This window comes from Colossoma macropomum, unplaced genomic scaffold, assembly GCF_904425465.1.
Source record: "Colossoma macropomum unplaced genomic scaffold, Colossoma_macropomum, whole genome shotgun sequence".
Lineage (NCBI taxonomy): Eukaryota > Metazoa > Chordata > Actinopteri > Characiformes > Serrasalmidae > Colossoma > Colossoma macropomum.
Window position 1 is genome coordinate 24603296 of NW_023494791.1, and position 25917 is coordinate 24629212.

At 40.1% G+C, this 25917-nt stretch overlaps 1 protein-coding gene across 1 annotated transcript in view; it reads left to right on the plus strand.

Annotated features, from left to right (window-relative positions):
* The window catches only part of hs3st1l1 (heparan sulfate (glucosamine) 3-O-sulfotransferase 1-like1), a 47810-nt gene extending 24127 nt beyond the window's left edge, over nt 1–23683 (plus strand). The window contains exon 2 of the mRNA XM_036574579.1: nt 22170–23683. Within this exon, the coding sequence (XP_036430472.1) occupies nt 22377–23306 (930 nt within the window). The 5' untranslated portion in view covers nt 22170–22376 and the 3' untranslated portion in view covers nt 23307–23683. The remainder of the gene's footprint in view (nt 1–22169) is intronic.
* Nucleotides 23684–25917: the final 2234 nt, after the last annotated feature.

Here is a 25917-nt window from a genome sequence, read left to right on the forward strand (position 1 = left end):
ACGAACTTTGGCTTTTAAAGAGGGAGATCTGTGTGTAAAAACGTTTTTTGTTTTGAACTGTTCTTCTAATCAACTTGGTCTTGCCCGAGGCCTGAGGCTATTCCAGACTGTTTAAAGAAAAACATGTTTGTGGTCAGAGTGTAGTGAGCCAGGCCTCTGCCAGAAAGCCTTTATGAGTCACCTGAACCAAGCCTGAATCACAGCTTTGGCATCTGAAACCCTGAACCCCAAACTAGTCTACAAAAGACACTACTGTACATTCATTGTCAGATTCATCAAGGATAATCAGGAATCTGCAAAAAAGAGGCTTTACAAAGTTTACAAAGCAAAGTGTAAACTTTTTAGCTTCAGTTCCTAACAACCACCCATTTCATAGAAACAAAAGTAATTTTAGAGCATTACTGATTCATCAGTTTTAGACTTGACAGTGATAAACAGGTTAGAATTAAATAACAGTGAAATACAACTCAATGTTGCAGTTGGTTTTGGTTTTTACCCTCTGACAGTTTCAGTTCTTGTATGTTTAATTCCCATATCCTGAAATCAAATTAGCTAACAAGGGCTGTTGTAGGGCTTGATATAAAGGTAAGATCATGTCAATCTCTCATTTTTAGGCAATATAGACATTTAATGTCACAGTAATAGCCTAACCTTTTGAACAAGGTTTGCGATACCATCAAAATGTTGTATCAAGAAAATTAAGTTGGTTTGGTTTCCCCTAGATTCAGAGTACGAAGGGTGGAAGACCCTTGGTACCCAAAATAGGGCACTGAGTGTGAAAGGTTAGTACTGCGCCCGTAACTGTGATCTGTGAAGGTGCTCTGAACAATAACTCACTAAAACAGCTGTACAAACATCAAATATAGCATGAGATCACAGAGTTACAGTGTAATGGAGTTTGTGAAACCAGAGCTACTCTGTGCATCTTTTGGTAAACTGCACATAGTTTGATTAAAAATGCTGTGACTGTATTTCGAAGTGTCCATAATAACAGTATAGTATCTGTTGAATTTTCTGATATACCTCATTATTGAATGTTGGGTCATGTTTGCTAGTTTATAATGTGGTCGCAAAGTCTCCATTGCAACACAAAGCAATCATCTAATGTTCAGTATATATTTGTCAATAACAATTGACAAACCTTCCAAAGTGTCAAATGTCTACAAGAACTGAAAGAACTTGAACTCTTTTCATGACTCTAATAACCACATTGTAATCAAAGGTAGTTAACATCATACCATGCTCTATGGCATACATAAAAATACTGAGCGGCCCAACTGACCTCAATTTTGGATTAAGATAACAGGAGGAAAAGATCTAAGTGACTTTGAAAGAGGATTCATTATTGGGGCAATGATGGCAGAACCTTTAGTTACAAAGACTGCTCAACTGGCTAGTGTTTCAACAGGAACAGTGACTAAAGGGAGGGACACCTGCATTTAGATCTAAAGGAGAGATATCAGTGAAGTTGGAAGTTGTGGTTGAAAGCATACATTCAGTGACTGTGATGCTCATGCATTAGTGTGATATGTACGGAAAAACAGAAGAGAAACTGTTCCTCAGATAGCTGTGGACAGTGATGTAGGACGTGATCAACGCACGTCAGAAAGTTAGTAAGAACAGCCCACAACTACACAGAGAGGGAGATTATAGTAGGATTGCTGTACATAAACCCCTCATTATGAAGACAAATGTACATTTGAGAGTTCAGTGGTGCGAAAACCACAGGCAGCTATCAACAGAGATGTGGAAAAAAGTGATATGTTCAGATGAGTCATTGACCTTGACCAAATTCTTCATAAGTGGGCGAGTGCATGTGTGGTGTACATCAAGAGCATGGTATAGGCATGGATGGTTGAGGCCTTTTTAGTCTTTTGTGCTGTTGGGCATTTTACTGGCATGATTTGTTTCCACCTTGTGCCTTAGAGCGAAGAGTCACTGCAAATCAATGCAAAGTCATTCAGACTGGACTTTTATTCTGTGATGAAACGTTTGCAGTTCTTAGGTTTTAGAAGTGTGTAATAAAACTTTGAGCCTGGTGGTGGGCCCTGGCCATTTAAAGCATTAAACACGTTGAAAACAAAGACACGAACTAGACTCGAATAACGTTTTTTTCCTTGAATATCGACAGCTGAAATTACCAAAATGTACTTTTGTAAGATAGCCGTTTCTTTTGGCTGTGTTTCAGTGGGATTTAAACTAGCTAGCTCTCCCTTTCCTCTGACACGAGTTGCTTCATGTAGTGGTCATTTTCAAAGCAAATTCCTTCTTTGTTGTTTGTGTGTTTGTTTTTCTAATAGATAAATAAAAATGTAAGTATATCACATATAAGTAAATGTAATATACTTCTATGTGATATACTAAACATTTTCAAATGTAACATGTAACATACACCCAGGTGGACCTCAAAAGTATTACCTACGTATAGGAAACACTGCCATAGAAGATTTTGGTTTATGCATTGTTCTGTTTTATTGAATATATTGTTCCTATGTTACGGTAGTGCAATGCACTGGCCTTGTGAATACCCATCTGAAATAAAATATCTTAATATTTACATTATATAAATGAATCGTTAATATGTGACTGCACGTTCCTCCAATGAGTCGCATTTTCCAAATGACTGACTACCTCAATGGTGCATTTCAGTCTCACCTTTGAGTTTGATCGCTCTTCCCCATCAACATACAAGATGGGAAAAGCTTGATTTTAATGGCTGTATCATGAAAAGGTCATGGCTAGAGGGGAATAGAGGGAAGAGTGAGTGCATAAAAAGGCTATTATGCAGAAGAGAAAGAGTAAATGAGCTAAATGTCATCATCTGAAGGAATGCAACTGCTTAGTAAATGAAAAATGGTGTTGTAGCATTTGGAGTAATAGTTCAAATTATTACTAGATTACACAAGCACCAGGATAATACATTATGCACATATATGGCATTAAAGAGAGAAAAAGGGGGCCTAGCTTTTTATAGCACATGCATGCACAACAGTACATCTGACTCTAGATTTTAGCTCCAAATCCCCCAACTCCCCCTACTCCTCTTCTCTCCAACAATCAAGTAAGGACACCAGCCTACGCAATGTAACTGCCTCAGCTAATTTGCCACAGTGGAGTTACAATGATTATGGTATTTGGATTTAAAATTTAAATTATGCAATCAAGGACCATATCTCTTCTCTTCAGCCAAAGGAAAACGAGTAATTAATTCTCTCCGTCAGCTTCTCTCACCCTCTCTTGGGCTGGGGGTTGGGGACCATTATCAGTGAGGCTTTTTAAACGTGTCTGCGTAGCTAATTAAAAGTTGAACCAGTTTGAGTCACTACACCGGAGCCAATTAACTGCTCAGAAGCGGTAACTATTTCATGGATCTGTGAAGAAACATCTTCACTCTCACCTTTCAGTCTTGGGAAGCGAACATGGCTGTAATGTCAGTGTTCACCGTTTGATTCTTTGCCTTTTTCTTCCTCCTCTTCTGCCTCACTGTATTCTTTGGGTTGAACTCAGTGGGTGTTGTACACATAAAGTATTGGTTGTAATGTTGGTCCACATTTTGTTTGAGGTCCAGTGGTCAGGATAGAAACAAACACCAAGCGTCTGGTCTGTCGATCGTTTTGGTCTGAGAGGAAATGATCGGTAAAGCCTTCGCAGATCAATGCTGTGTCTCAGGTTTCTGCTCTGCCTCCTTTATCCTCCTCCCTGCGTTCCTCCTTCTGCAGCTTTTGCCAAAGACATTTTCAGACCAAGAGCTGAAATCAAATACAACTTCTTCACACAAAGCGTTCATTCATATTTAACACCGCTGGATCGTTTAGGGCAGCAGATTAAGAGCTAACGTCTCCCAAAGCGACCACCCCTGACACTGCAGAACAGAAGAACAAGTTAAGCAGAAGTTTGCAGATGTCTTCATTTTTAGCCCCTCCATCATTCAACCTATGCTGGCTCCCCAAACTTCTCTAATTAGCTATTCGGAAGCAGTGGGCGTATGTCGTAAAAAGCGTCCAGAGGAGAACAAGGGGCGATAAAAGGCATTATTGGCAAGGCGACCTCTATCGCTCTTATCTCCCATAAACACTTCACTCACTTTTACAGGCCTGTGGAGATGGCACATGGAGCTGTAGGCCAAAAGGGGGTGAAGACAGCATGACTTATTCATGAGGGTGGAGGAACAAGTGTGCGAGATTGCAGTAGTAGTGAGCGAAGTTGTCCGATAAGCCTTTGTTGTGGTGATAAGGATTTTGATTTTAAAACTTTCGAACTGATCTTCGCTTCCAACACTGTCTGGCATGACTGACTTTTATTTCTAGAGTCAAAGTGGGATTGAAATTGTGATTGTCATGAGGGGTGAATTAGTTTCTTTGGTTGTGAAATTTGACTTTATGGAAATGATCTTGTGCTGACACAGAAACAATGCAAAGAAGCACCATACATGACTACAGGCACTTCAATATTGTGAGAATAATTGAGCCATGGTGCGATTGGGTTATTGGGTTATTTAAAGATTTGTATGTTTTGTGTTGCCATGTGACTCATTGCGATATTGCAATTTATTACTTTTGACTGCAAATCATACTTTCAAAAGAAAACTTTGTTTTATTTATTGAAGTATCTCACTGCAGTCTTTTTCATTGAAGCAAAACAGAATTGTGTAGTAGACAGAATTTAAAGAAAACCTTTACTTTTACATTTATTTATTTGATCTTTACCCCATTTTCTCCCCAATTTAGTCATTTCCAGTTTCACCCACTTGCTAGGTCTTATAGTACTACTAGCATGTGCTTCCTCTGAGTCACTGAATCACCAGCACATCTTTTCCAACTGTTGGCTCAACATACTTGGAGGAGAACACAAACTGGCAAGTCTGTTACAGCGACTAACAGACCACCATATTGGCTAGCATCATGCTGAATGATGGGGGAGAGGAAGGGCCGTAACCTAGAGAGAGCATGCCATTTACGCTCTCTTGGGCTTGTGGCTGGCCCCTGATGGCTCTTATGTGTTTAACCAATACGTTTATGTGTGAAGTAAAGAAACATTCAAAACAAGCTTTATCCTACTTACTTACTTAACACATACTTAACACATGAGCTTATCCAGAGCAGTTTACAATGGCAGATGAAGGTGACTAAGTCTCCTCAATGGGTCTTATTGGTCTTATAGGGATGTTTCTGTCCACCAAGCTATCAAACTGTTCCCTGACTCCACTGGCACAACTATTGGTCTCACAAGACAGAAATACATTTTGGAAACAAATTAGTTTAATCATGGGCTTAATGCACCTTAAAAATATTAATAATTAAATAATAAAATACTGGGCCTTCAGTACTACAACTATTTTTAAACTCAAAATATGGCAATGTTTATACACTTTATTGATTTTACGAAGTAAAAGTTACAAAGTACCTTAGTAAACTGTGGTATTTCAGCAAACCTAAAATATGGTAAATTCTTTGTCTTTGTCATCATGGAGATAAGCTGTAGTGTGCAGAGTCTAGACAACATAGAGCTCATATCTGTAAAAAGGTGCATTTAAAGCATGCAGTAAACTGCACACTGAGTTGGAAAGGCTTTGGCTGTAAGAGTGGTCTCTTTGTTATGATGGATGGTGAGGCATGCTGCTGAAATCTGTTGTTGTGAGTTACTTTGGCATCACTGTTGCTTTCTAGGCATTTATATAAATGTGCATCAGCAACAACAACATGGGCTAACAGACTGGTAAACAACCACAACTACACTGTCTGTCTGTGTCTCTCTCTCTCTCTCTCTCCTCTATGTGTACACGCACCTCAGCCAGGATGGAGGAATATAACATTGTAGATCGTCATTATAGATAAAGGCTCCGGGTGTGATCTGCTTCTCTCTCAGGAGTGAAATTACAGGCTAGGTACAGGAAGTTTAGCTGCAGCTCTGATTGCTCTCTCTGCTCAGGACGTGATGTTTCCCAGTAAACAGCCCTGAGTATCGCTCAGCTGCCACTGGTGTCTGACCACTTGCACATTTCTGTCCTATTCTTACTTATATACAGTACTGTGAAAAAGTCTTAACAGAGCAGTTCACCAAAAAAAACAAATTTACAATTTTCTTTCTTAGCTGCAAATATTGTCGATCAGCCAAGATGTGTTTGGAGCTGCAAGGCTAATACAACTAAAAAGTATTGTTTTTGGGTGACATAGACTTCTGTTGCATTAGCCTCTTAGCTAATTACATTGGCTAGACAAAGCCGACTTACTGTGCTTGTTTTATTGTTCCATGCAGGTTTCAATCTAGAACCATGCCTATACAGGAATAGTGCGCTTGTGCTTCTGGGACCAATCGCATGTTTGGTTTTCATACACTGTTCATTCAAATGCATTTTGTTTCAACCATAGGAAATGAATGATGAAGTGTTGAGAAGATTTGTAGCAGTTAGATTTGAATTATGTCCAAAAAGAACATCCCTCACAGACATTGCATACCGACTCTTAAGCCCTGTTTAAGCTGGATTCGTTTTACCAGACGAGGTCCAGTAATGTAATTTGTGCGTGAATTGACTGGTCGGTTCATACAGGATGAACCATCTGTGTAGTTTATCGAAATTACCTCAAATAGCCCAGCTCGAAACATCATCCCATGAACATTTCTGTTAGCATTATGAGATGGCCTCCACACTACGAAACAATAACGTCGTGTGGCTTAATGGCATGCAGACTAGCATTAGCCTAGTAAAGTGGGTCCATTCAACTTGCCAAACGCTGCTCAAAAAGACAAAACGAATCGCCTTGTGAGAGGTCATTTCAAGATATTTCAGTTTCATTTTCCTTCTCCTTGTAATTCAGCCATCACTAAAATTGTTGTTTGTCTTATCATGAACTTGAGGATTAAGGAATCAAATCAAGCTCCATTTTAGCTGTTAGTCTTGTCTTCAGGTCGCAATAAAAAAAAAAGAAGTATGTATACACAACTCCTGGGATACCATAGCAACAGCCTAGCAAGATCTTGGGATAACATGGCTTCCAAATTCAAACTTTCATAGAGAGTTGTCCGCCTCTGCCCCTCCTCCCCAGACTCGAAGCTCATGCATTTTGCCAGGTTGAGGACAAACCTACACGAAGGAGCGCAACATTAAACTTTGACTGTAGCAAGCAACGGATTTGGATTTGTGTTATGCCTCTCTGTCAATTTTAGCTAGAGACATGGCTGGCTATGCATGGTAGCCAAAGCTAAGCCCGTTATCCCAAATACAAAAGCCCACTGCTCCAAATATACTCACAATCTTGAAAAAGCTAAAGTCTTCTTGTTCGAATGTGCCTGTTCCATCTTAAATGATGCAGCAGTTACATTCTGGCACCTCAGCCTATTCGCCAGCCTCTGGTTTGAATTGTCCCACTCCACCTTAAAAAATGTACAGAATAGAATTTAACTGCTGCAACGTTTATGATGGAACAGGAAAATATGAGCCAGAAGCTGGCAAATAGGAAGCTAACTTCAGCCTTTTTAGGTCAGGATCCACTTCGTTTAGGTGGCATTGCAGGCCAAAACACAGACTTTCTGTGAATGGAAATTTAAAAAGAACATACTGGCTGTAGCATTGTTGTTGGAGGAGCCAATATTTACACTGAGCATGTTTCCTTAATCTCTGATGACATCATGGTCATTTTATGATTTACTGCAGTGAATATATTACATATTGCTCCTTTAATCTTTCCCCTTCTAGCCTGTTAATGTTTTCATTCTAATGTTAGTCATTTATTCAGTACTATTAAACACTTATTACACATATAAATAGCTTTAAGTTATTGAAGGTCTGTAATTGAATTGACCTGAATCAGACGTGTTGGAGCAGTGAAAATGTGCAAAAGTACAGAGCAGCTCCCAAGACTGTGATGAGGTGTGCTGTTGCGCACATTTCACTGTTGTGTTTTTTATTTTGCACAGATCACAGATTTTTTTTGTCTTTCTGCCAACTCTGAAGTCATCACAGTGTAAGGGATGATTCTAATAGTTGGTCTCCAGCTGCAGTTATGGAGCGTTATCCCACCACTTGGCAGTCAGCATTCTTTCACAGAAGGTTCCATGCAAACTCAGCCCTGTTTGTCGGCTTCCCTAAGCACATATTTACTGCTGTGGAAATCCAGAGAGCGCAGAGGTGCCTGCATTTCCAAGCAAATGGGAGGCATGGTAGAATGAGGATGTGGGCCCAGAAGAGGCAAGTAAACACAGAGCTGGAAGTAAATCCAGCTGATATTGCTATCTTCCTGCACCCAGCCAGGGGGAAGAAAATACAACTGTAGCATGCTGACTCAGTGCTGGGGTGGAAGAAAATGACTGACTTTGAGATCTTACTCAACTTCTAGTAATACTGAGTTTTGTTACAGTTGATGTGGTTCTTCTTTTGTTTTCTTTTGCTTCTGATCCCAGTATAAGTAATTTCCTCTTGAGTACCTGCTGAGACCAAATCCCAGGGAGTTATTTGTATTTTTTGTAGAGAATGCAGCGCAGTGCATATTTCAAGTACCACCCAGCATATCTTGCCCAAATCTGGTCCAATTTAGACAAGATGTGCTAGGCTGCCAATTACAGTAACTCCACAGAAAAGTCACTTCATGTTTTTATTATGCGCACTGTGTTGTTTTTGGATTACCTTTCTTTTCCTGCCATCATGTGACAGTGCAGAATTGATGCTCTATCAGTTGCTCTCTTGTAGCCAGGACTTGAATTCAGCCTGTTTCTCCAGTGCATGGTGACCTGCAGTTCAGCCTGTGCTCCTGTGGTTTCTGCTGCTGTATGAGCACTGTGTCAGCACTACAGAGGCGTGCTATAGTCCTTCACTAAACGATCGGGTAGACCTCATCAAACATTTAATCTCTCCCCACCGTCTATCACAAAAAAAGAGCTGTTTTTTATTTGATGAAGAATTTCATTCATAATGAATGTGACTCTGCCTCAGAGCAAGGGAAGGGGAATGTGGTGGATTGGTAGAGAAGGAGTGGGTCGGCTTTAATTATAGACAGAGAGAGGAATACCATAGTCTGGTTTGTAATTGCCCACTGACTATCAGCAAAAAAAAATATCCACGTTGCCCAACAAAATCACAGCAGCTTAGGCAAAATCTGTGGCTGCAGTTGGAAAATATTTGTTCAGGTTCGCATGTTTAACATATTAAACCACCTACATCCATTTATTTTTTTATTTTCCAGATATCACCTGTTTGATTTCACTTGCATTCACTTGTAGCCTATAGTTTAAAAGACAAATCCTCTACCTATCCAGCAAAAGAAAGATTTGCCAGCCTAGCTGATCCTTTCACTATTGTTTTTCTTATGTAGAACTCTTTCTTATCAGTCATTGTCATACAGCTGTTCAACTGATTGAACGTGCTCCCTGTAGCCCAGTCTACACGTTGCTTTAGCATTTGATCCCTTTGATCAGATTACAGTGCTTGGCACACTATCCAATCAAAGAGATTTGTGTGCTCATTTCAATTCAGCTACTACAACCCAATTCTCCTGGAGAGAAATGAGTGTGCGTTGGGTTTTTTTGTTTTTTTTTCTTTTTAAATATATTTTATTCCTAGGTTGATATGCCTGCTGAATACTGACATCAAGACTGCTTCCACACTACACAAAGATCTAATATCAATCTCAGTTTGCCCACCAAGATTATGTGTGTGTGTGTGTGTGTGTGTATATACACACACACACACACACACATCTGTTCCATTATACCGCAACAATAAAAACAAAGAAGCTAAGTAAATATTCAGTTTTTGTCCTGGAAATGTTTTTTGTCTGGTTAGGACTGAGCCTTTTTTAGTTCACTCTGGTGTATATCATCTCGCCATCATGTAAGCATAATATGTATCATCATCCAGTCACAAGCTCTAGCCAGTCAATGATAGATTGGGCTTGAAGGTTGCTTATTACACATGGTGGCAAGCAAATAACACTATGATAACTATATTTTTAAAAAAGAGAGAAAATAGTTATTTACCAACTTTGATGTAACCACTGCTTAATAATTTATGTCATGTGGTGCTATCTATTTTAGCAGGTAATCATGGTAAAATAGCTGCCTTTCCCTGCTATAGAATGTTTATAAGATGGTCACACTGTGCAAAAGTCAGGACACTCATATGTGTTCAATTTCCAGTCAAAATGGCCAGTATGTGCAAGTTATTTATTTCTCACAGTCGAGAAAAAAAGCAGAAAACACAAAACACAAAGGCCTTCTATTATAACATAATAGAATAATATATAAATTTAAAAAAGACAGTAAAATGGACGCCTAACAACTGTGTGAGTCCTGGTAGACCAATAAAACTGTCACCATCAGATAAACAATACTTAAAGCTTTCATCTTTAAGAGAGAGGAGAAAACGTGTACTCTTGCTTCAGATCTGGAAAAAAATCCACAGGTGTTTCTGTCCATTGTTCCACTGGGAGAAGTGACTTGATGCTTTGAGTCTGAAAGAATGTGTAGCTGTGGCTGGAGAATAAATAAATGAAGGGTGGCCTTTTATTCTGCCTACTGTACTAGGGTTGATGGGAAGTGGAATACAAAAGGAAAAGAAAAATATTAAAAAACGAATATGATTTCCTTTTGTGTGTCCTAAAGCCACAGGCAGCGCCTTTTCTTACATGTAAAACATTCAACTTGCTGGCCATTGTGATGGCTTGGATTCTGGGTACAATCTTTGTAAACCTACTTAAGTATAAAGTTTAAAGAGAAGCACGACAGAACAATACAATCCAACAAAGACAAGTTTTTGCATTATGTTTATTAACTTTGTTGATATAAACTTAAATATAATTTGCTAGTGATGGAGTTTGTCATCAACACTGTATCTAACCATAAACAGATGTCTCTGTCCAAATCCCTCTTTCAGCATGATCCTGCAAGACTCGGGTCATTTAGGTATTTTCTTCACTAAACACATGGAGAGAGTCAGGGTATAGGGTTATGCATGTGCTGTGATTCTGTCCTCGGAACATCAGGCGATGCTTAATGTGAAACAGTGCATGTGTAGCATGTCAGTGGCGAGATTTGGATTGTTGTCTATTGTTTAAGAAATCTCTGGATATAACTCCTTACAGTTGCAGTAGAAACAATGCCTGCAACTGCAACATTCGTCCATGCTTTTCCTATTTTACCCACTCCAACAATGACAGATAGGGACAGAGGGCCATGGTGACATTTGTCAGAATTCCCAGTCTGGCCTCTTTGCGGATATCTAGGTCATTGGATCCTGAACATGGCTGAGAACAAAGGAATAGATGGATATGTCCTGCAGAGCTAGTGTGATGTGGGACACACACATTCACACACACACATACACATGCACACAAATATACCAGGTTCTAACTAAACACCTGCTGTCAAAGTACTCTTGCTTACTTACACGCATACAGTGATGGAGTAAAAGCACTCTGAGTAATTAACAGTAGCAGGGTTACAGGGTTTCACATATACCACCTGCATAACATAACTTAAGGCTTCTTAAGTACTTGAAAAGAGCTTTCCTTTATTGTCTTTACTCATCTGTGTTACTCGTCAACTGTATTACCTCATCTGTTAACACTTTTAAATTTGTTTGTTTTCCAGTGGGCCCATTCCTAAATTCACTCGTGCTTCTCCAGAACAGTTTTTGAGCTTGTATACAGCACCATGTCAGATGGTGGGGCGATGGTAACTAGCCACTGTCTACGCCTCAAAATTCCATTTCATTAGGATTTATTTGGTGATAATTACTCTATGAATTAAATATTTAAAAAATTGCATTGCTAAAAGTGATACAGTTCTGCATATTTCTTTAACCATATTTCTCTGTCTTTTGACAATCTAAAGCATTGACAACTTATCTGATTTCAGAAGCGTTTATAAAATTCTTGATTGGAAATTTGTGTATTTTATGAGCTGTGCTGACACAGATTTAAAAGAGATATTTTCATTAATGTGTATTGTATTATTCAAATCATCTGAACGCATCATTCACAATTCAGTTGCTAGTAAGTGCAGTTAAAAGTGCATATTCTGAACTTTCAATTGATACCACATTTGTGATCATATCAACACTGAATGTAGTTTGAATGCAAATGTAATTCTCTGTTTAACATACTATGTAATCATATATGGAATTATGTAATTACGTCTGAATAAGATAGCAAAAGTACTAACTCCCAAACTTCTAAGGGTTAAACTAGGACGTGAATTTTCTAACACTGATAAACAGTGAAATTCTTCTAGTAAAGAATACATACGTTTTTGCATTTTTTGATTGACAAGAAATGTGCTCTTCATTATAGAATGACCTTCAGATGACTTCAAAGAGGGATTCATATGTTAAAATTGTAGAGCAATCACTAAAGCAGTTATCATTAAGGGTAATTTTGTTATAATTTAATCTAGCTCTCATTTATTTTCCCTCTCTCTATGTATATATATCTCTGTCTCTTTCTCTCCGTCCTCCTCTGTCCTCCTCTGTAATGCCATAATGAAGGTCTTAGCTGACATGTGGGCGTGGATCACCTTACTCATGCATTCCTGAAATAGCTTAATTTCACCCTTTTTTCCAATACCACCAACTGTTCCCCACATTTGTAGCCAAAACAAAGAAGTGGCAGTCTGCCTGGCTCAACAACTCCTTCCGAGTGCTGTTCAGAGGCCATTAAATAGCCTCATGACTTCTGGTTTCCTCCAAGTCTGATGTGTGCAAACACCTTAGTCATTATCACGTTCTGATAATGCACTCTGTTTGCCTGTGTTTCACCATACGCTTGCGTTAGATTCTGCATCTTTGCAGTATCCCATCAGTGTCTTATTGAGACAAGTAACCCATCACTGCCTCATTGAGATTAACTACAACTGACATGGGCATTGAAAAGCTGAAATGCTGCTTTAGGAGGATTATACGAGTGTTGGAAAGTAGCTCAGAGTTGCTGCCTAGCACAGCAATCAGAGGGTTAATTTGTTAGCATTGTGGTGATGGGAAACTTTAAGGGTAATAGCCACCAGGTGGCATTACAGTTGTAGGTTTCTCCCCAGAGAGCAAAACTACTGTGTAAGGATAAGAATGTTCATACTCGCCTTAGGGGCAATCCCACCCACCACCCCCTACCACCTCATACTTACCTCAAATCTGGCAATATGGACAACAATGCTTGTGTGAACATTTGTTGAACACATTTGTGTGTGTGGACATTTATAGCTCACGGTAAGCTATTCCATAAAGAAGTAAAAATGAAATGACATCCATTGAAGAACAATAATGCAAGGCCTTATCAGAATTGCAGAATTTACTTCTTTTGTGGATCTTTTTTGTCTTCTTTTTCTTTCCTTTTTAAAGAAATGTTACACATTTTGGAGGAGTAGTTTCCTGGGTCTCTTTGAGTGTTTGGGGATTATGTTGAAGGCCCGGCTACTGTCTGCTACATTAGTGTAGCGCGTCTCTCTGTAGATCGGCTCCTCTGGGTGGACCGTGAATTTGTATAACTATGTGCTCATGTTTGTAGGTGTAGGGGAGAGAAGGCACACAGTGTCACACGGTAAAATATAACACAAATATTTATGTAGTTGAACTGGTTCAGGTTGAACGTGCTTTTAGTTGTGTTCTCATATTTCCATAGCAACGTCAACTGTATCATGCAAACATTGCGCACTGAGAGCTAGACAGACTAAAGTACAGTCTCCACACAGAGGTGGTTCTGGTGTTCGCCACATTTGACACAGTCTCTCTTCACTAATCATATTTATTTTGATGTATGTATTTTATATATTTAGGTGTGAAAGCTTGTCTGGTTCAAACATCACAGAACTGTACTGAATTGATTGTGTTATGCATTAATTTAACAGACTTTTTAGTGACCACCCCCTGTCTATGGGGTTAATTGTAACATTTGCGCTCACTCTGGCTTTGGCTGTATTGTTCACAAACGTTAGGGGTTTGAAATAAAGTTTGTTTTCATTTGTAGCAGAGATGCGTAGGTTGCTTGTGTAGAAATAATATTAATCTTGCTCAGGTACTTTTTAAATTACACTGTCAGGGAGTTGCTTTACATATGGCGCTGCTGTGCCTGATATACTCATAGCAGCGCACACTAACATGTACCTACCATATACATGCGGCATTCTCGGAGGCAGGTCCAGTGTGTAAATTATAGTTAAGTATTCAGTATACAATCGGTCAGCAGTGCATATTATTCACCTAAATAATATCTGGTTCTTTGATGGACACGGTAGAGGGTTGTTGATAAACTTTGCAGCAATAGATCTGCTTCTGTCTCCAGTCTAGTTAAACATTTACTTACATCTTGGCAAAGAAGGAGACACCGGAGAGGCTTTGATTTCTGCTATAAGAAGTGCTTTTCATTAACACCAGCAGAAAAGGCTCACAAACACAGCTGGGAATAGCAGGCAAGGTCACTACTCGCTGTAGCTCTTCCCTCTACGGTAGATGCAAACCCACTCTAACTAACCTCACTGCCTAACACAAAATGACAAAATAAACACATACAAACCAGGAAACAACAACATTAACAACACAAACAACAACAGTAATGTCCCTCTGGTGGAGCCGGGCGGGGTGCACAGTGCAGTTCTGCATAGCACGCCTTTAAAGTCCCTTCTCCGAATCAGAACAAGTGGCAGCCACCACAATATTGTGCCTTATATGCATGTAGGGCAAAGCAGAGACTGAAACATCAGGCTTGAAACAACAGTTTAGTGTTTTGTTTCTGTTCTAGGACATGGTACTCAGCTCATCAGTGAATTCTAAAGTGAAATCAGGCACGTGAGGAGAACAGGAAAAACAATGAGCTATGAAGTATTTGTGAGTCTGAGAACCATACTACGAAACACTATGCGAATGCGTGTCAATTCTGGATGCAGAAAGAGTGAAAAATGAGAGAGAGGTATGAGGGAGTCGAGGTAGCTTGAAGATGATGGTATCAAGCGTGGCCTGCCCCGGCGAGACCGAGTTCAGCTTGAGAAGAAAATGCGCATCAGATTCCTCTGGAGTGAAGGGCAGAAGTCCAGCAGAAAAAGAAGGTGAAAGGAGGCCTGGGAGTGAGTGAGGGAGAGAGAGTGTATTGAAAGGGGAAGACAAAAGACAGAAGTAGAAGGAGGAAAAACAGAGGCCGGGGGGTTAGACTCTGAAAGAGAATGTGTGAGAGAGGACAGAGAAGGACATAATGTCAATAGAGAGAGAGAAAGAATGCTTGAAAAGGAGAACGTGGGTGAAAAGAACGTGAGGCATAGGGGCTCTGGTGTAGCTCAACAAGCCAAGGCACTTTTCTGTACACAGCAGAGACCTGCATTTGATTTCCAATGTTGCCCCAGCCAGCTGTGACCATGGATGTATTGTAGTACAACACACTTTCTAATCCACATTTTAACTTCAGACAAAGTGTGATGAAGGGTGTAATATTTTACAGAAAGCATGCCCTGATATGATAGTTTATTTCAAATATACCAGTTGGGTTCTTTCATTTTTCTAGTTGAACATAATGTAGAACAGCAGAGAATGCACTAAAGAATGCATGTTTACAGTAACTAATAGGGGTGCAACAATATGCAAATTTCACAGTACAAAATGTATTCGTTTTTTCATCTCAATACATTTTTGAAACAGAATTAAAAAAGAAATGCTAACATAACTTTCACATTTATTTCTTCTTATTATTTTTTTTTTCCCAAAGAAGACAGCAGTGCTTGTTGAAAGGATTACTGGCACAAGTAAGTTTGTTAGATGACCTAAAAAAAATACAAAATTACAAATACGAAATATGAAAAATACAAATAAAATACAAAAGTGCAAACTGTGTATTGCATGTTTCACATGTATGTTTGGCAAAATAAAAATAAAAATAGACAAAATTTTTGTGGGCTATAGGGCTACGTCTTAAAAATGAAATCAACTTAGCATTACAAGTTAATTTCCTGTTGGATCCTGCGTTTCTATGTAAAGTACGGCTCTTATCTTCTGGCTGATATGATTGAAAGAGGATTTTCTAATTTGACTCAATCACTCATAGCAAACTGCGGAATCCAAGACTCTTCAGTAGCTATCAGAAGCTATAAACATCCCTGTGGAGTTGTTTGTTTCGCCGGGTTCAGATTCAGCGCTTGGTGGCTTGAATGGAAGCAGCTGCTACGAAGTATGTTTTCTCCCTGCTTTGTGTCTTCCCAAATCTGTTAGCATAGTTGAGGTATTAACACCAGTCCTCAACAGTGTCGGCATGCTGTCATCGTTCAATCTTCCACTCTTTTACTTCGTTTTTTTTACTTCACTAGGAAACCAAAGTGTTTCTAGAACAAAAGATAATTGCGAGTTCACATCGCTTGCTCCAGCTTAAGCTTGCTCTCTCCGCTCACCATTTCACACAGCTTAGCTAATTGGCCATCCAAGGTGAACATAAGAATTTTCCTCCAGCGCTAGAATGTAACTGCCGCACCGTTTAAGGTAGGTCAGAAAATGTGAAGCTAGTGAATAAGAAGCTAACTTCCAAACCAGTTTTTTTGGTTCTGAGAGCTGTGCCGCTCTTTTTAAATTGGTTAAATGTTTTAGGAATGTCATGGATTGTGTAAAACTGAACTATTCAATTCACAGTGCCTATCATCTCACGACCCCCTTTCGAAAAAAAAAAAAATTATCCTCTAATGACCATCAGAGATAGTCTTTAAGTATTTACTGTAAGATCCACTGCAAAACTGCAACATTAAGTACATGTTTGGTACTAACATAACACAGAAAATTTCATAGACACATAGAAGTTAGCAGGTTACTTGCAAAATGAACATTGCTACATTTAAAGTCAACCTGAAATCAAAACTGACCAGTATGACCTTCTTAGGTAATAATGTTAGTTGTTCTTGTTCTTCCACAGGCTTTGATTGAAGTGACTTTTGCCTGACTCAAAATAAATAAATAAATAAATCATTCAGATTTCTGATCCATAGTAACTTTGTTACTGATATTTAATAAAATGTTAATGATTATATGACAAAAACATAAATGTTGGTATAGATTGTGCTAGAATATTGTGGAGTGCCCCAGGAGTGCTACAGAAGAGTGGTGCTTCTTGTGAATGACACAAAATAGTTGAATACTAATTATTAGCAAACTCAAATATTTCAATAGCAAAAATGGTTTAAATTATTATTTTTTTATTAGCAAAAGTAGGTGCACGTTAAAAAGTCTCCATGTAGTTAGCCGGCTCACATTTACTTATGTCATAAAATCATAATAGACCAGCTGAAATTATTTAAATAACAATAACATCATGTTGCTCATCCCTGTGTGATGGAACGTTGGGAGAATCTGCTTGATACATAAAGACAGCCAACATTTGGAGGAAATTGGAGGAAAAAAGGAGAGACCGAGCGGCAGAAGTTAAGCTCCCAGAGGCCTGCCTTGGGTCACTCTGCTGCACTGACTGGCTGGTCATTACTGGACCTCTCAGCAAAAATGAGTCAGTGAGTCTTTTTTTAGACCTGTATTCTATAGCGTGTGATTTTTATTTTTTTGAGATTGTCATACATGTATATGCTTTAGATGTGTCCCCTACATGTACCTTACTGCACATTTGCCCCTAAACTGCATAAACATCCAAATAAAACCTTCTCTTTATCACTTAAAACACTTCAGACAGTAACAGAAAGAGCACTGTAATAGCAGACCTCACTGAATTAATCATTGTTTTATGCTAATAGCCTTTGAATGAGGTTTCTCTCAGCTCGTCTCTACCTGCTGTTCCCTCTAATACTAAAGTAAGAGCCGCTGCATATGAATGAGTCTCTCTCTTCACCAGGGCTTTACTATATATATTATATAGTAAAAGCTACAAACTTCTCATTAATATGTGCCAGTTAGACAGCCTTGGGTAGTAGATACTGGAATTTATTAAGTTTAATATCTTTAATAGACTTTTATTGTAGTTCGCCATTAGCAGCAGCAAGACGTTTTTTTGGCTATGGGAAAAAATGTTGTTCTCCAAAATTACGCCATCATGCTCTGTGTTAACTTCTCCAAAGCATATACATTTTGTCCTACGCAGAGAACTGACAATGACTGTCAATTCTGAGATCATTAAGTAGTCAGTCAATATATGAATATTGGTACATACATGCTACATTCAATAGCATTTTAGTGGGCTAATAGTAGTAGTCTACAGTTTGAGTGGTCTTGCAGGGGCAGACGTGATGAGAATGCTCATCTAGAGACATCTTGTTAAACTTTTGGTGCTGGATTGCGGCAAAATCCGCCACAAAAAGAGTATGCCCCTTTTAAAGTCCACCCCCGTATTCCACTAGTCTGTGCCCCTGTAATGATGAGAGTACAGTCAATAATGCAAACAAAACCATAGACTCTGTCTTAGGCTAATAAACCTATTTTTCCATTGCAAAAGGTAATGTTTATTTTTACTGCATGTAATAGGATGTAATGATACTCTAAATTCAGTTTAAAATGATCCAACACAATTTGATACCATACAATAAATTACATTCAGTGTGATACAATACAGCACATTTTAATACATCACGAATAATGTGTGCCTGAGCATGTGCCTTATTCAAATGTTCATGCTTGCACCTGCTTACATGAATGCACAATAGGGACATAACAATGCACAGATTTTCAGGTTTGATGCAAATTTCAATTCGAAAGTCAGGTTTTTTAAAATATTGTGTGTTGCAAATATTACGAATGATTCCACAGAACTTTTTATGATTATTTGCTACACAGATTGGTTTGGCCAGATAATAAAGGTTCTCCAATAGAATGTTTTCAATGCCGGCTGCTCCACCATCTAACAAAATAAATCTGAAAAAAATCACTCCTACCATTTATAATTGATTAATAAAAAGCTCAGTCATTTGAGTGTGGATGCATGCTTAAAATAAGCCCCTCCCCTGCCCACTTTACTTGGATAGGATGCACCCAGACGCCTAGTTTTGATCATTGACAGTGAGTTCCTCAAAAGATGAGAAATGAGAGACCCTCTGAAGAAACTGAGGGGTGTATCAGCAGTGCAGTGTTACATTTCAATACACCGTTTCAAATTAGATTTTTTGATACATATTAAAATTGTTTCAGCCTCAGCATGTAAAATATTCCTTGCATGTGTGACGTATAACATGCTTAATTGGTAGTCTTTGTACTTTTCAGCTGTACTAACTTGTGTTAAATAAATGGGCTAATGACAGACTTGCTCTCTGACAGTGTTGATGAACACACCTTACTTGAAGCTCTGCTTTCCCAAGGTGTTGGATTGGTTTAGCAATTTCACACTCAGTTTTTCCCCACCCACGTTTAGCCCAAAATTTCACATGGTTGTCCCCAGATGATCTCGTTACTGGACCCACAAGACTACAGTTTGAGTAACTGGTGTTATATTATAGTGTTGAAGTAGTGTAGAATTATAGCAGTAGCTTTAATTTCAAGTAATATAGTAAAAATAATCAAATGTATGTGAAATTTAGCTTGCTACATATTATACATGTTTCAATTCCAGAGTCCTTATTTGCTCATGTCTCACCTCAGAGGTCTATTTGCTGTTCTGGACCCTGTATAGCAAGAAATTGTGTTAGCTGCTTTTTTTGTATGGTGAAGACATGTAATACAAATTTAGAGATAATGGATGTAAATGAATTCAGCTAGATTCATCGAGGGGAGAGAATATTAGCTGTTTAGCTGTTGTTCTCACAGCTGCTGTGCTATGTGCAAGACTAACCCTGGAATTAAAGGTCTGCCTCCTTTTGTGCTTCCATTCAACTAATGGCCATAACCCAAGGACACCCACCATACCGCGACAGAAACAGTAACACAGTACAGCTGTGAGATGGTAGCTAGTTGCAGGTGCCTGTGTGTGTGTCCTCTATGTTAAGTGTACACAGACCATGGTGAGCTGTATTGAATAAGACAGCAATCTCGTCGCTACTTCTAGCTGTTACCATTGGAGCTGGCAGCTCCTGTGCTGCCGTGCTTCTGACAGGCAAGCAGACATGTCAGTAAGTATCAGCTCCACCCTGGTGTCGCAGTCCTGCACCCAGGCATCTTCTCTCTCCTCTGCTCCTCCAGCCACCCGTGTGCCCCCAGGCTCCTCTCCAGCCTCTGACTGCGGCGCGGGCAAAAGCAGGTGTCACCGGCCGAGCTCTGAAAGACATGCTTAAGACAGTGAGAGGAAACCCGACAGTGACACTTCAAAAGAAGCTTTAAAGCATGAGTGCCTGCCATTGAGCAAACAATCAGCTAAATTACTGGTTTATTTATTCCCGTCAGCGTCTAACGATCTATTCTGCAATAACTGATGAAAGTGGATCTGGTACATCTGGTACGTCTGTGACTGAGGCATTCTGCTGCTTTTATTTAAAGTTGAAATCAAGGCACTTCTCTCTGAATAGAAGGCCGCTGGGTGCTGGTGTGTAATGGAGTTGTGATGTTTAATCAGCTTTGAGTGCGGAGGAAAAATGCCATGAAAGTGACCTTTCACTAGGGGAATATTTTGACTAGGGGGGCTGACTGTTTAGTCTAAGCAGAATAACTGTTGCGTTTTCCACGGTCAGGGATTTGATGAAGCGTAAAGGTCAGACGTAGTAAATTCATATATTTGCATGGGAATTCTGAGAGATCGTGAAGTTTTCTCTCTCTCTCTCTCTCTCTCTCTCTCTCTCTCTCTTTCTTTTTCTTTTTCTTTCTTTCCCTCTCTCTGGCTATGACTTTTGACCTCCTTAAAGGGGAATTCACCCAGTTTTTCAACATTTCTGCATAATTCAATCATTGAGGTATAAGCAAAGTAATTCAGAGTGGTTTGATGTAAAATGGTTCATTGTAGAGAAACTTACCAGCTCTGATTTCTTTAGAGTGGTGGTGATAGGAATCAGGGATCACAGTGTGTACAATGCAAATGTAGTCTTTTTATTTGCTATTTGTTTGTTATACAAAATTGTCTACACGTGTTTCTTGTGTTCTTATATGTAATGTTGATCATCTGGGCTGTTTTGTTGCACAACGCCCTCTAAGTACTTGGCCACAACTTTATCTCAAAATTGTCCTTGAACAGTGTTTAAGGCATCACACAACGTATGTAACCATTTCATGCAGTAACACTTGGTTTTGTTTACATGCGACGATTTTTGCCCATCCGATTGAATACATTCCGATTACAGATTTGGGGTGTTTATATGCTCACTCTACTTAACAATCTGATGGAACATCTCCGTTCAGTAATCAGATCCAAAATGACGCTTATTGGTAGAGAACCACTTAGTGTAAATGTTTCCATGACCATGAGCATTATGTGAGGTCCAGTCTGAGTGAGACGAGTTTTAATTGCTTGAAAATTATGGCAGAAAAAATGTACTTCACATGTATTAAGAAAGCGGCGAGAGGAAGACATCATGTTCTGAGACACATAAGCTGGACTTCAGTCCCACTGCTATCTTTGAAAGTGCAAAGCATAAACATCGTCTCCTCTGCAGATCAGTTTCTGCTCCCGCCATGCTGAACGTTCTAAACTTTTGCTATGATGGGAACACACATGCGCAGAACATACTTTCACATTCCGATTGGGAATGTAATGGGATACAAGCATTTACATGGCTATTACTCTTCTATTTAACAGATTGTTTACAGGATTACCTACCTGTTCAGTCGGATAGAAATTGTATTCCGAATGGCGTCAATCGGAATAGTCTTATACATGGACGTATTCTATTCCGATTGAGCTATTAGTCGGATTATTAACGGATTATTAGGCTATGTGTGAAACACTTTGGACATCTGGTTCCTATCACCACCACTGTGAACAATTCTGACTTGGTAAGTTTCTCTAGAACAGGGCATTTAAAAATTTTTAAATTGATGGAATTTCCTTTTAAATAAATAGAAAATAACTTTTTCTCTCTACTTTGTGTTGGATTGGCATGATTCCTATTTAAACACCTCTTTATAGAAGTGTTCCAGGGCAGGTGTAGTGTTCTGAGAGAAGACTAAGACCTGATAAAGTCAGTTGGACTTGCTGGTCTCACTGATTTGGAAGTGTGCCATGCTTCATCACTGAAATTTTCTATTAGGTGTGAACTGAATATTGTCCTTCCTTGTATTTCTTGCTTGTAACACTTAAAACATTGGTCTAGTGGGCTTATCCTCCAAGACTCTAAAACCTTTCCTTTTCTGCTTTATTTGGCTTCAACAGATTGCTTGCGGACCAGCGGCCACATACTCTCCTTTTCCTCCTGCCCACCCAAGGTGGCTGCATGCGAGTGCCACCCCACACTGCCAGCCTGACTGTACCCCTGGCTTTGTGACCTCTCTGAGAGCTTCCCCTCTGGACACTGCTACACTTCTGCTATTCGCCATCCCTGTCTGCTGGCTGCCCTCTTCCCTGCTGCTGTCCCTGTCCATGGCTGGCCTGCTAGGATCTGTGTTCCTCCTTGTCCTGCAGACATATGCTGCTCCTCCAGAGTTCATCCAGGTGTGGCCCAGTGCGTCCACCTCAGGACCTGGACTTCTTGCTAATGAGACAGTCACTCCCTCCCTGGTGCCTCCCCCAGGCACCAGCAAGCATCCCCCCCACAGCATCATTATTGGCGTCCGTAAAGGAGGCACCCGTGCTCTGCTGGAAATGCTGGACATTCATCCAGAAGTAGCGGCGGCAGCTACTGAGGTGCACTTCTTTGATTGGGATGAAAATTACTCCAAGGGCTTGGAGTGGTACCGTGAGCTAATGCCATATTCATACCCCCATCAGATCACCATAGAAAAGACACCAGGCTACTTCACCTCACCGTTAGCTCCAGCACGCATCCGTGCCATGAACTCCTCCATTAGACTTCTACTGATCCTGAGGGACCCGGCCGAAAGGGTCATCTCAGACTACACACAAGTCTATTTCAACCGGTTGGAGAACCACAAGCCTGTGCAGGCCATCGAGGACATGCTGGTCAGGAACGGAGCTCTAAACACACGCTACAAGGCCATTCAGCGCAGCCTCTACGACGTCCACATGAGGAACTGGCTCCTGCACTTCCCTCTGGAGCAGATCCACATTGTGGACGGGGACACGCTGATCCGTGACCCTTTGCCTGAGCTGCAGAAGGTGGAGCGCTTCCTGGAGCTGCCGCCCCGGATAGTGGCCTCAAACTTCTACTTCAACCAGACAAAGGGCTTCTACTGCATCCGCAGTGATGGCAGAGAGCGGTGCCTGCACGAGTCTAAAGGGCGCCCCCACCCACCCGTGAATAGCACTGTCCTCCAACAGCTCCGCTCCTACTTCCGCCAGCACAACCGCAACTTCTACCGGCTGGTTGGACGCACCTTTAACTGGCACTAGCTGACCCCACCTGGGCCGAGCTTCCTTCCTTTCCATCCGAGTCCAGTTAGAGGGCTTAATGACAGTGATATTGAGCAGGAGTGCAGATGGAAGCACTTTACATCACCCTCCTCCCCCAAAACTTCTCCTAAATGCCTTTGAACTCTTACAGAGTCTGTAGAATAATTTTGCAATCAGAAAATTGTAACAGTTAAGAAAATAATTATTGAGTAACAGCAGGAACGCCCTCAAGCATTGATCCTCCGTACTATAAGTAAGTCACTGGAGGAAGACTGAAGCAAACGGTTTTGTGAACTTATGAACTTCTCTTTTTTCTTTGTTTGTTTGATATTCTTGTACTTGATAATAAATGGTTGCTTTCAAACTGAGACATCAGATATCTGTTCTTCTCTCATTTTTTTCGCTCTGTCTACCTGCATTTACTCAGGCTTGTGCCAAGACGTTTGGAGTAGCCTTTGAGGACAATCAGAGGCAGGAGGTGAGAATTATGCAGGGAAGCAGGTAGCCTAGAGCAGTGCTTTGGAGGAGCAGGGACCCCTAATAGGCTGAGACGTGGAAGCCAGTGCCTGAAGCTTCAGAATGTGAATCATGAGAGTCAGCACAGCTGCGGTAGCTGCATGCATGCTCAGCAACACAACCTACCTCTGTTCAGCTCCTGTTACCGTACCACTTCAAACGGCTTCTTCTGAGCACTGACCTCAGGGGCTAAATGCCCATCTTTTTTAGCACTGAGATTTCTGACTGGAGCTTACAGCTCTCATTTACGTGTAGTTGTATGAAGAATGCTTATAACCGGATCAGTCAGTGTTACATCAATGTAGACGGTATGTGTGCAATAGCAAATAAATAAGCTCACATGCAGAAGCTGAATAAATTGCTATATATGAGAATGTCAGATGCACTGCCACTCAGAAGTTTAGAATCAATGTTTTCAATAGTGTAAAAGCTATTTGGTTGTAGATACAAATTTAACATTATTCTAATATAACATTAATCATAGGTTTCATTTTATTTCCATCCTAACAAAACCATCTACCTCCAAAATGGTCATTTTACAGGAGAGGGCAAAACATTCTTAACCTGTAATGTATGTTAATCTTAACGTATTCCAAGTCATTTTAGACACAATGTAAAGAACAGGACAAAATGACATACTTTCTTAGCCCTCTTTTACCCTGTTCTTCAGTGGTCAAGACCCCCATGGACCCTCACAGAGCAGGTACTATTTGGGTGGGGGATCATTCTCAGCACTGCAGTAACACTAATGTGGTGGTGGTGTGTTAGTGTGTGTTGTGCTGGTACAACTGGATCAGACACAGCAGTGCTGCTGAAGTTTTTAAACACTGTGTCCACTCACTGTCCACTCTATTAGACACTCCTACCTTGTCAGTCCACCTTGTAGATGTAAAGTCAGAGACGATAGCTCATCTACTGCTGCGCAGTTTGTGTTGGTCATCCTCTAGTCCTTAATCAGTGGTCACAGGACGCTGTTGGCTGGATATATTTGGTTGGTGGACTATTCTCAGTCCAGCAGTGACACTAAGGTGTTTAAAAACTCCAGCAGCACTGCTGTGTCTGATCCACTCAGACCAGCGCAACACACATGAACACACCACCACCACATCAGTGTTACTGCAATGCTGAGAATGATCCACCACCCAAATAGTACCCTTGTAGAACTACAAAGTGCACCTATATAGTAAGTGGAGACAATGGGCATAGAGCTCAAGCAAGCAGGTGATCATAATGTTATGCCTGATTGGTGTATGTGTAGGTGTTTTGTTGATATTGTTTCCATATATATTGTATAAGTTGTTCGTTTATTTACTGAATTATTTTGTCAGAACAAATGTAATTTACCCAATTTGCCACTTACCCCAGATATTATCAGTTAACCCAGATATGATGGAGTCTAAATTTGGCTTCTTTAGTTTAGAACTGGAGCTCTGAGGCTAACGTTGCTAACAAATGCTAGAAATAGCTCAGTTAGTTTCTGTAAAAATACACTCCTAAAACTTCTCTCAACTCACTAAAACTGCATGCAGAACTTCAATAAGGTCATGCAGGGTACAGTAAGACTTACTATGAACTCTAGATCAGCACTTCCACTCCTGACGAGGTTTGTGAATACAGTCCCTGTTGTCTGAAGTGGCTGTATGCAGTTGTGTTTAATGTTTCGCAGTCCCTGTGACCCAGAAGGATAAAGCGGCTTAGAAAATGTGTGTGTGTGTGTGTGTGTGTGTGTGTGTTTCACACTAAGTCATACTGTGTCCTAATCCACATCGACAAGTCTGTACAGTGTTAATGAAGAGCTGGATGCAGTTTGAGGGGGTTCAAAGATGTTTTGGTGTAATTTTTTTTTTTTTTACAAACGTTGGGCTATTTTGGTAACTTTTGACTTCTAGTATTTTGAAGCAAACTTAGCCTCACCCCTCCAGTTCAAAACTAAAGAAGCAAAGTTAGGACTCCAAACATGTCTCGGATGACCAACTACATCTGTAGTAAGTGGAAAATTGTGTACATTTGATATTTAGCAAGTCATTCTTTTAAATGACAAAAAATGTTAATATGATTTAATATGTATTCCAAGCTTTTGAATCAGAGTGTGTAT